Here is a 12,528-nt window from a genome sequence, read left to right as displayed (position 1 = left end):
TATTTTCAGGCAATTGAGACTCACTTGATCCGGAAGTCACGTAACGGACTGACTTACATCGCAGAGTGGAAAGGGGGCCTCCTGGAACACAAGATGGGCCATCTGACCTGCTTTGCGGGAGGCATGTTTGCGCTCGGGGCAGACGACGCTCCTGAGGGTCTGACCCAACACTACCTTCAACTCGGGGCTGAAATTGCCCGTACCTGTCATGAATCTTACAATCGCACATGTGAGTACCTGTTACTCTTCATTTACAAGCTATGTGCTTTTTATTTCATTCAGTAAGGAACTTTGTCCATTTTTTGTCCATTTGTTGCCCTCAGTGGAACATCCGCTATGCCTGATGAAACTTGATCATGAGTAATATCTTAAAGGAATTTATGTTTTTACTTTGAGAGGCATTGCTTTTCTACATAAAAATATTTACCCTTAGTTTACCAAGAAACAAAAATCCAGGCCATAAAGGGTTAAGTCTGTCTAACTTATTGGCCCTGCTCTAGGTAAATAACATTGGATGAGAGCCTCTGTCCCAGTACAAAAGAAATTTGGTATGCTATAAACCATTATTAATCTTCCTTGAATCACCATGAAATATATGAGTCTGGCTGCCTTCTTATAAAATAGGAGTTTGGTGCACAAATACTAAATAACCTTCATGACATAATGACTTAGAATTCTCAACCACTGATTTTCTAGTTCACTAATAAGGTGGTGCTTTGCACCTACCCAGTGGGTGCTCAGTAAATGGTGGTTAAATGAAAGAAAATAAAAGATCATTACCATTTTCTAAAATGGACCCTTTTCGATGAATAAATTATAAAGGTATATTGAATATTGCTTGTTATACAATATTTATAATTGTTCCCTAAAATGATCATTTTGGCACCTCTCTTGATTGTTGTAAAGTACTTTCTAGTTTCCTTTAAGTTACAGACATTAAGCATTGTCTAGGACAATAACCCTTGTCCCCCATTGCATGTCCTTTAGTTGTGAAACTGGGACCAGAAGCTTTCAGATTTGATGGTGGTGTTGAAGCCATTGCTACGAGGCAAAATGAAAAATATTACATCCTACGGCCAGAAGTTGTTGAGACTTACATGTACATGTGGCGACTGACTCATGATCCAAAGTACAGGAAATGGGCCTGGGAAGCTGTAGAGGTGACATTTTAGTTTACTTATGTTTCTTTTAGAATAATGTCTGTGGAAAAAATGTTCAGTGATACCTGCAAATCTAGCACATCAACTTTTCTATGATTTTTAAAGCTTAAAGCTTTGACCAGTCATCTTTCCATTCAAGACTGAGTGTTATCAGTTGTCATCCTATACCCCTGGCTTCAGTTCTGCTTTATGTAACAGTGATATAAATATACCTACTCTGGTGTTGAAGGAGAAATCTAGAAAGGCATATTATAGAATTAAGTTCTTCTATGACTATGGAAACCATGATCAGTTAATTCCACAAAGGACTACTGGCAGCCTGGGAATAGTCACCCCTACCTATTGTCTGTTTCAAGAAATCACTATGTGATTGTTTCTTTTAGTCTTTGGACATCAGAATAATAATATATGCTTTTAGTTAGAAGTAAATTAGCTGCTTAGATCTAACTTTTAGAAAGTACCTGTAGTAGAACTACTTTGTGCAAGAATATTCCAACACTAGTCCCAGCATTCTCCGAATATCTGTGTGCTTCCTGTCTGTCCAGTGTGTTACTGGAACCGTCTTTGTCACTTCTTGGGTCTCTTCCTGCTGAATATGGTGTATCATCTTCCTAATCTATTGAACACTGTGTGCTGCATGCCAGCGGAGGCGCCCTTCAGGATATGCATCAAACAATGTCTAATTTTAAGAGCTATTATTCCAGAAGGAGTGGGAGGGAATTCAGGGGATAAGAGCAAGCAGACGCTTTAATTACACTCTCGTATGGTCTAGCACTCTTTGTTAGAAAGTTAGCTGTCTTTGAAAACCGTTAGGAATAACTTCTCTGAGGAGATCTAAAATGAATATTGCCTTTGTGTAGAATGTAACTAATAGGAAGCCGTTGATGAATTTTGCTTAGTGCCCTCTTCATTTAGTGTGTGCCTTATCACCAGTTGTCAGTCATTTTAAGTAATAACAATTTTTAGGCCTCTTTTTTTTTGCAGAATTTTCTAATTATAGTTAGTTGTAATTCCAGTTTCCAGGTTTATGCTTTTTCCTCTGAAAAAAGGTATGTTAAAATTGAGATTCATTTAAGCCTTGGTGATTGGGAATTATTTTGGTCTTCAATAGGCCAGCAAAGAAATTAATTTGAAAATATCAGTAATGACATTTCATCAAATATGAAACACCATAATTGATAAGAAACACCATTATTTTATGTGCCATTAAGAATGCACAACACTACCAATTAAATTATGACATTGCCGATTTTAGAGAAGTGAAAGTATGAAAAATGTATGACAGAATTGATCAGAAGTGGAAAAGGCAAGTAAATATTATCGTGTGGGCAGGAAGCTTTGATTTGCTTGGTTCTTTGGGGAGGGGTTGTTTGTAGGGTAATGTTGGTTTGATATGTTAGGATTTTTATCTATTGACTCCATATAGTGTAGCATATGATGTCAAATTGTTAACTGGTGTCACAAAACAGGAATTCCGCTTATTTTCGCCAGTAGTATCAGTAACTTTTGTTAGAACTTGAGATATAGTGGGGAGGGAGACGTGCTAAGGGCTCTTGCCTTTTGCAAAGCAAAAAGCACGAAGATCCTAGACTTAGAAGGTACAGCAGCACATTTTTTTTTCCTTTCTTCCCGTGTGCCATCCCCACAGCCCATCCTTTGTCTGAGCTACTGCTGCAGTGGGCAGCTCCCTGGCCTGCCGGCAGCATCACTTCCAGTGACCAGTCTTCCTAGCTGTTCTGACTCAGAGCCCTTTTCCAGGCAGCTGACTGTGGTCTGGGAAGCGTGGGAGAGCCTGGAGCCCCCGGGGCAGCCCTCAGCCAGTGAGGTTTTGGAGTTGATGGGTGACCATCCCAGTCTCGCTCCTCTGAAGGATAATTCTGAGACGCGTTCTACATGGTTCCCTGGAGGGTTTCCAGCAGGAGTGAGCCCCCAGGCACACAGCTGTGACCTGCTCAACGTGTATGTCCCTGGTCCTTCTCCCTTCCTTGTTTCACTCTCCCCACTCACTTGCTCACTTCCTGATGTCCCCTCCCCCCAAGTCTCCCTGCATGCAACCCTTATCTCCTGCTCAGTTTTTAGAGGAACTCTTGCCCAGAGGCTGAGAGTCCCAAGAACAGATTGTGGTGAAATAATGTTCTGATCAGACTAAGTGGCCTGGTTACGTGGCCACTTCCACCGTGAAGAAACTGTAAAACCAGGGCCTGTTATGGGGGCCCAGGAGAGCTCCTCGTCCCCAGCTTTATATCCATAAGTCTTAAAATTTAGACTTAACGTGAAGGTTTTTCATTTTTTGAAAAGTTAAAAATGCCTCTTTGGCATTCCCCTCCGCCCCCTTTTTTTCTTTTTCATTTACCAAAAGCCTCAAAAAATAAAAGTAGCTAGGCCTCTCTAAACCTCTGAAAGGCCCCTGTCACTGTCTTCATCTTGCTTTATCTCAGGACAACTTCATGCTGAGAAAAGGGATGCTGCCTGGGTCCAGGAAACTGAGGCCACAGTTAGGGAGGCTGGGGCTGGAATTGGGCCCCCACCTCTAAAACATTAGATGTGTTTTTGACTGCTCTGCTTCACCACATTAGGATGAGGGGAGAAAAAGAATGAGTGGGGGTGAACTGAAAAGATGAAAAAGGTTTACGCAGCGCCTACCCCCAAAACAATTTTTTCTGTAACAAAAGAAGGTTATAGAAATTTCTGTGGGAGGGAGGGTTAGCTGTTTATCATGTCTGGCCCTCTTTTTAGCTTATCTCATTATTACCAAAGAACTTCAAGGGATAAGCCAAAAAAAACTTTTATGGATAAAATCTTTTTCTAAGGAAATGTTGGGAAATAGGATTTCATTATGTTCGGTAACAACAAATTTACCCATTTCTTCTAAATCTGGATTTTTTTTTTCCTTTTTTACAAATAATTTTTGGCCTGCTCCATCTATCTGATATTTGACTTTTTATCAAAAAGAACTGCTATCAAAAAAGAAGGAAGGAAAAATAAATAGGACCTGAAAGTTCCTTTCTTCAGGCTTTTCCCCAGCTTAGCTCTTTGTCTGAAACTAAGAATATAATCGAAGCTTTTTTTTTAATTGATTGTTCTTATATTCCCCAGGGCTTTTAAAAAGCACCAAACCAGGAGAGGTGTGCTTTATTCACGTAGCCTGCCAGTTAGATTTTCTTTCACCTGGTAATTAAATGCTTCTCCTCCCGGCCCCATGCTCTCTCCCTTCTGCCCTCCAGCCCTGGGGTGCAGAATCAATACCCTCATTATCAGTGTCTGCAGATGGAAGCTGAGTGCTCAGCGCCACGTTCCTGCTCCCTGCCTTTGCCTTGCATCTCACCTTTTCCGGGGTCCGCATGCTCAGAGCCATGCTTTCCTCCAAACCCTTTTCTAGCCAGTGAAGATTTTTCTCAACTAATATGGCAAGATCTATACCACATCTTCTTGGTAGTTGAGCTAAGTGGGAAGAAAATGCAATACAATTATGCACATAAAAAAAAGAGGGGACAGCGCTGTGATCTGTAAAAGGAAACTGAAAAATAAATGGTGACATGAGAACCTAAGAGTAACGTTATCTTATTCATGTTTCCTATGTTCTCTTTATCTCGTTAAAAATTTTAAGGAGTTTAATCTTACACTTCATTATTTTTGTCCACATTCTATGAATTAGAACCAGATTTCTAATGACATTTTGTATACAGTGAAGTTATTAAAATTAATAGGATGTGGTGAGTAGAAAATAACTTTCCTGGAGATGACTATGCCTGGTAACCAGCAAAGCAAACCAGTGTAATTTCCAAATACAAAGAGCAGTCAGGTTAGCAGCGGCTGACAAAATGGAAGGCGAGTTATTTTGGTCATTGGCTAAATTTTCATTCCCACACTGCCCAACCCATGTCTTTTCCTATCTCTGACTATAACGCTTATTGTAGTCAGGCAGCTATAGGAACGTAGGATCATTTCCCTCTGGGTAGTTAGCAGTGGATTCATCCCATCTTCCTTCCATCTCAGACTAAAGAAAAGAAAATATATTTCAGAACAGATACCAGCCACATTTTTTTCACTGCTTCCCATTTTCTCCTTTTATATCTGTCAGTCACCAGTATCACTCATTAGTACCCAACAATCAATTTTTTTTTAGTTTTTTGACTGTGTTGGGTCTTTGTTGCTGCACATGAGCTTTCTCTAGTTGAGGCAAATGGGGGCTACTCTTTATTGTGGTGTGCGGGCTTCTCATTGCAGTGGCTTCTCTCATTGCAGAGCACAGGCTTTAGGCACATGGGCTTCAGTAGTTGCAGCACACAGGCTCAGTAGTTGCAGCACATGGGCCCTAGAGCACTCGGGCTTCAGTAGTTGTGGCACACGGGCTTAGTTGCTCCATGGCATATGGGATCTTCTTGGGCCAGGGATCAAACCCATGTCCCCTGCATTGGCAAGCAGATTCTTAACCACTGCACCACCAGGGAAGTCCCACGATCAATTTTCTAAAAATAAAGTGTTCTAACAAATGCTGGAGAGGATGTGGAGAAAAGGGAACCCTCCTGCACTGTTGGTGGGAATGTAAGTTAGTACAGCCACTATGGAAAACAGTTTGGAGGTTCCTTAAAAAACTAAAAATAGAACTACCATACGATCCAGTAATCCCACTACTGGGCATTTACCCAGAGAAAATCATAATCCAAAAAGAAACATGTACCATAATGTTCATTGCAGCACTATTTACAATAGCCAAGACATGGAAGCAACCTAAATGCCCATCAACAGATGAATGGATAAGGAAGATGTGGCACATATATACAATGGAATTACTCAGCCATAAAAAGAAATGAAATGGAGCTATATGTAATGAGGTGGATAGACCTAGAGTCTGTCATACAGAGTGAAGTAAGGCAGAAAGAGAAAAACAAATACCGTATGCTAACACATATATACAGAATCTAAAAAAAATGGTACTGATGAACCCAGTGACAGGGCAAGAATAAGGATACAGATGCAGAGAATGGACTGGAGGACACAGGGTTGGGGGGGGCAGGCGGTGCGAAGGGGAAGCTGGGATGAAGTGAGAGAGTAGCATAGACACATATACACTACCAACTGTAAAATAGATAGCTAGTCGGAAGTTGCTGTATAACAAAGGGAGATCAGCTCAATGATGGGTGATGCCTTAGCGGGCCAGGACAGGGAGAGCGGGAGGGAGTCGTGGGATGGAGGGGATATGGAGATATATGTATAACTACAGCTGATTCACTTTGGTGTACCTCAAAAGCTGATACAAGAGTGTAAAGCAATTATATTCCAATAAAGAGCTTTAAAAAAAAAAAAAAAGATGTCTGATGATAGTAGCAGCTGTTTTTGGTCCAGTACACTTTCTCAACCAGTGGTTTAGAATCCCAGTTGACATTAACAATCTCTCTAGACCAAAGGTCAGCAAACTTGTTTGTAAGGGCCAAAGAGAATTAGGCTTGGGGGCCCTGTGCATGTACTCAGCTCTGCTGTTGTAGTGAAAACACAGCCACACACAGTATGTAAACAAGTGAGTGTGGCTATGGTTCAATATTACTTTATTTACAGAAAAAAAGCAGGCTGGATTTAGCTTGTGGTCTGTAGTTGGACGACTCCTGCTCCAGACAATAAGAAATGGTAAAAGTCAATGAAAAATTATTCCAAAACTAAATGTAGAAGTGTTTCCAATTAGATGAGATATGCTGTCCATGTGTCCTTTAACTTTTCATACTTTATTTGCATTTACATGGTATGATTTTTTTAATTTTCACCTGAAACTATTGCAGTCTGTCATTCAGCTTGAATCCTTATTTTATTTAAATGTGACAATCTAATGGTAAAAATTTGTGACCGTCAGTTTACCGAAATGTGACCATTTGTTTCCTTCTTTGTTGTGATTTAGGCCCTGGAGAAACACTGCAGAGTGAAGGGAGGCTACTCAGGCCTCAGGGATGTTTACTTCCATAAGGAGAGCTACGATGATGTGCAGCAGAGTTTTTTCCTGGCAGAGACACTAAAGTAAGTAAAAATTATTCCGAGTGTATGTGACGGAAGTACCTGAACAGATCTTCTTTCTAGTTGTCTCTATCATGAACACATTCAAATAATATCAAGCATGACTGCTTCCAAATGCCATTCTACATGCATGGCGGTAACTGCTGGTGTTTCCATCATCATGTAAGTTGGACACCGTGGGACTGCTTTGTATGGTTCTTGTACACGGGACCAGAGCACAGAGCAGCTTCTTGCTTCAGCGTTAATGAGTGTACCCCTTAAGGTTTTGCTGTACTTGATGGTTGTCCATGATTCTTCATAAGAAGAATGGAGACATTAATGTGGTTTTTTCTGTATCTTTGTGATTTCACTGGCTGACAGGGTCTCTCAGGCCTCACATACCCATGTTTCTCTCTCCAGATATTTGTACTTAATATTTTCTGATGATGACCTACTGCCACTGGAACATTGGATCTTCAATACCGAGGCACATCTTCTCCCTGTACTCTCTAGGAATATAAAGAAAGTTGAAGTCAATGAGAAATAAAAAGACATCTTATATTTTACTCTCCTCCGCTCCCTTCGCTGCATACCTTAATAATTCTTTTCCTGGTGATCAGGCACACGATGAATTTTTATTAATAGGTCTGTGATTATTCTAAGTTTTAAATTTGTTTTGCAGTCTTTTATGTTTATTATCATAGGCATAGATGCAACTAAATTCCTTATTTTCTCCTTTATTATTCAGTCAGTGAATCACAGGTTTTTTTGTTTCGTTTTGTTTAAGTAATCTGTTATCTCTAGAGTTCATGAAGATGTAGTATCATTTTTATTAAACTGAATAGAATGGTATACCAATGACCTCTTAATTACAATTTTGATTTGACTGCAAAACTTTTTCCTCCTCTATGAGGAGATGATGTCTGCTTTAAGCTGTAATGTTTTGCCATGTTGCAAAAAGCCATAAGAATAAATTAAATAATAAAAAAGCTTTTTCCTTTTCAATTTCATGTTAATCTGGTTTGTCTATCTACCAGAGACAGATCTTATAACTGTGACAGCCTCCTTATGCGGGTCTATCATTATTTGATAGAATGTCTTCTAAAATACTTTACTCACATTGTAATTCAAATTAGAATGTCATCCCAAAAGGATCATCTCCTGTTGACCTCATTTCATTGGATCCATGGTATATTTTTGTTGGTTAATTATATCAGTGTTTCCTAATTTGGGAATTAGTTCTCAAGGTTTACTTTAAATGCCCTGTGTCATGTCTGGATCATGTACTGGTTAACTTCTTCCATTCTCTACTACACAGTGACGTGAGCTTTCCAGTTTTGTAGAGCTCTGCTATTACCAAATTATATTTTTTAAAAGGAAATTGTATAACTTTTAGTATGTTAGCTTTTGCTTTTATCTGAATACATGAAGAAATTGGGACTCTCTCTGAAGAGAGGGTGAGTATTTCATATGGTTTTTTGTTTGCATTTCATCTTTTTTTTTCCTTGAAAAAAAAGAAACCATTGCATTTGGTTCAGGTTTTTCAGACTTGAAAAGAGCCCTTTCTCAAATGTAGTAAATTATTTCATTTCAGTTTATGAAAGCAGGATTTAACTCTGAAAGAATTTTTGCCAGTGTATCTATTCATGGTCAATTGAGGAAACTCTAATAGACTTTTAGGCCAAATTAGGATATCATATATTTTGTCTGGTTAAATTCAACCTAGTGACCTCCACTTAGAAAAATACATAGGAATGGACACTCCCAGTCCCCTACAATCCTATAGCAGATCCAAATAATTATAATTATATTATTCTTCAGAGTGTTTTTTTGAAATATGAATGGTTTTCCCAAGAACATATTTGGTGACACCTTGTGTTTTCTTATCATATTGGTTCCTATTTTATGACTGTTCCCATGAAAGGGCTAATATGTTGCGTATACTGAAGTACAAAGATTTTGACCACCTGCATTTTCAGCTACAGTGGTCAAATAGATCAGTGCAACCCCAAGGATTAGGCTGAAGCAGATGAACTTGAGGCATTTGTAGTTTAAATATTGTTCAATATCAGCAATTTCATGTGATCCAACCTAATATTTTTTAAGGCAGTTATTTTCTTAGATCTCAATAGACTTAGTTGTTTTAGCTATTTCAGCTTTTGGAGGTGTTTCAAAAGATTTCCTTTGTCTGAAAGGACCACCTTGTGTGACCTGCCCTTTTTTTCAGTGTTATTCATTGGTATATATCAAAGAATAAATCAATAAAATGAGTAAGTGAAAAAAGCCCTTTAGTATATCATGATTGCTATTCCCAGGACTTAAAGGCAAAACATAGAAGATACTTGTTAAAATCGGGCCATATGTATTTAGATTATAATTTTCATATGAATGTCCTTGGACTAGTAATTTAAATTAATTTATTTTCCTTGCTTTCCAATCTGATTTGAAAGAGCACAAGCTGATAGGTATTTCTGCAGCAGATAGAATATTAAAATCAGGTTATATGTACACACTGCACTATGATGTACCTTTTGTATTCTGGTATAAATAGGCAAGAAGATCATACTATGTGTTGCTTGGCCAGTGGCAAAAACAAATTTATTTCAGTTCTATGACTTGGATTTTTTAACAAAGCCCAAAACACCAAAAATGTAAACAAGATAAGAGATTAATATTATGGTGATATAATTTAAGTAAAGTTATATTTTGTTTATTTTAAACAACTGAAGTCCTTAGGTAGATGCTGTCTTTCATTCATTTTCAGCAAAAACTGTGCAATTAAGTTTACATATGTTTTCACATCCAAAAGGTGAATAATTAAAATAGCACTTAATTTTGTGTTTCTGCATATGTTTTGGTATACATCGTGCAATTAATATTACACATGTAAGTTGTATGGCAGTTTACAGAACTCCGTGATGTTTATCATAATGCCTTCACGTGTACTACCAGTTCTTTCCATTGATTGTTTTTGATTTGTACTTAAATCCATTCTGTCATTTCCGACTTTATATGAATCTCTAGTGTTATGGGAAACATAATAGATTGACACATAATTTTTAAAAACTATATTTGTAAAATTTCTCTATTGTAAATAAAGCCTTTTAATATATCTCCTCATTTGTTATGGTTTTTTTTTTCCTTTTAAGTAAGCTTCTGAAATATGTTGGGATGAATGTGTACAGTTACAAAGGGAAATATTAGGTCCTAACAGTGATTCCATGCCACACCCGGAGAATTGTGGTAAGGAAATATTTCCCATTAAAAACTTTTACTTGCAAATAACGTTGCATAACCACCTTTAGTTAATCAAATACTTTTATTAAGAATCTAACATATGTTGAACACCAGGGCCCGTAGAGACAGGGACTTGATGTCAGAAATAACATAAAGTATGGCCCTTGTTCTTAAGTTTACAGTTGAACTGAGGAGATCAAACTCCCTCACCACCACCACCCCTGAAACAAAACAAAATAGCATTTCATTGTGTTAAACGAAAAGTTAAATTCCACGGTAGATGTTCAGGGGGGCAGGAGGTCACTAGGATTTGAGTGGTCAAAGAGGCTTAGTAGAAAAGAGACAAGTTAAGCTATAGGAGAGTCTCCAATATTTTTTTTAAAGCCTAGATTTTTCAAATCCAGGTTGTGCTTTTTAAAATGTTTCAGACATTTGGGTTGCTGTTCTCTCTGCCTGGAACTGTCTTTCCTATGTATTTTCCTGGCTCATTCCTCACTTCATTCAAGCCTCTGCTCAGTTGGCAACTTACCAGAGTGGCTTCCTTGTAAATCAATGCAAAATTCCCCATCACCCTTTGCCCCGACTCTATTTTACTCTCTGGTTAGCATTTGTTATATATCATATTTGTTTCCTTATGTGTCTGTTGTCTGTCTGACCTCCTAGAATTTAAGCCCCAGGCAAACAAAGTAGCTTTATTGCGTCTTTCTCCCCCTGCCATCTCTAGTGCCTAGAGGGGCATCTCACACTTGGTAATACACAGTGAATGTTTGGTTAACAGGTGAATGAATGAATGAGAATCTACCTTATATTCATAGGCTTTGCTACAGCTATTTGCAAATGTCTTAATAAGCAGTACATTTTTTTTAAATACTAAGTACCAGTATTATATAACATGCTGTTGTTTCAAATAATCATAAGAATGGGCAAATTTTTATTACTACCTATAGTAGTTTTAGGGAAATATAGAGTAAATTAGTATTTTGTAACTGGAATCCACCCTCAACCAATAGATTTTTTTTTAATGCCGTTTATATCATTAAGGTTCCATGTATGGCCTTATGTAAAATACACACCAAAAAAATTGTAAGTCACGATTTCTCTAATATTGAGTTTTTTTCGGTGTTCCTATTTGAATAGCCTACTGTTGTTTTCTGTAACTTAATCTCACAGTCCCTATATCATATTAAAAAAGAAAAAAACTTTCAATAGCATCAAGCAAAGAAATTGGGCATTCACTTAAGGTAAAGTTAGTCAAATGGGAACATTCTGAATTCAATTATTTGTAACACAAATGTTGGTTGTGTTTACTCTGTTGGTGACAAGATTATTTTAAAAGATTCTAAACATGATTTTTATTTATACTAATTGTCAACCATCCACACAGAGATGGCAACTTGGCAATCAGTACATTTAATTTCTGGTGATTATATGTAGACAGTTGCTTAAAATTTTTAAGAAAACAATATAGATCTTTTTTAATTTAAACATAGAGTTCATTATCTAATTGTCATTCCAGCTCCTAAGGTAGTGGCTGACGTGGTGGGGCGGGGGCGGGGATTCTTATTTAATCTTTTTAACTGATTTAATGGCCCAGAGACTGCTTTCTGGTTTTTTTTCTGGCTTATTGCATCTACATTGACCAACACATGAGTCATAATCTTTACAAAATATTTGCCAGGCATCAGATATGCATAAAAAGTATTAGAACTACATAGGAGTCTAGACAGCATTTAGTCCAACTCTCTTATTTTAAATATGAGGAAACTGGGAAATTTTCCCAAGATCAGGAGCTGTTTTCTATCCTGGCTCTGTGCTACCAGACGCAGGGATTTGGTAAGATTTATGCTTATAAGAAAGAACAATATATGAGAGTATATGTTATATCCAACCAGTCACTCCAAAATAAAGATGTGAATTCAGAGTTCACCCTTGGAAATTGGCCTAAGGCTGTATTTCTCAAGGTGTGGGCTACAGTTCACCTATATCAGAACCTCTTGTAAGTCTTGCTAAAAATGCAGATTCCAGAGCGTTACCCTAAATTGAGCTAATCAGAATTGGGGTGTGGCCTGGAATATCCATGTTTAATGAGCTCTCTCTGTTCTTCCCGTCCATACTAAAGTTGAGAGCCACGATTGTAAGTTATAGGTAG

General features: G+C 37.9%; 1 protein-coding gene across 3 annotated transcripts in view; it reads left to right on the top strand.

The window, feature by feature from the left end:
* The window catches only part of MAN1A1 (mannosidase alpha class 1A member 1), a 165,490-nt gene extending 155,234 nt beyond the window's left edge, over window positions 1-10,256 (top strand). For all 3 annotated transcript variants that reach the window (XM_057739135.1, XM_057739134.1, XM_057739132.1), the window contains exons 10-13: window positions 10-229; window positions 988-1,160; window positions 7,051-7,166; window positions 7,563-10,256. In XM_057739135.1, the coding sequence (XP_057595118.1) occupies window positions 10-229; window positions 988-1,160; window positions 7,051-7,166; window positions 7,563-7,689 (636 nt within the window). In that variant the 3' untranslated portion in view covers window positions 7,690-10,256. The remainder of the gene's footprint in view (window positions 1-9; window positions 230-987; window positions 1,161-7,050; window positions 7,167-7,562) is intronic.
* Window positions 10,257-12,528: the final 2,272 nt, after the last annotated feature.

Source organism: Hippopotamus amphibius, chromosome 6 (assembly GCF_030028045.1).
Source record: "Hippopotamus amphibius kiboko isolate mHipAmp2 chromosome 6, mHipAmp2.hap2, whole genome shotgun sequence".
Classification (NCBI taxonomy): Eukaryota; Metazoa; Chordata; class Mammalia; order Artiodactyla; family Hippopotamidae; genus Hippopotamus; species Hippopotamus amphibius.
This window is presented reverse-complemented; position numbering and strand designations above follow the sequence as displayed.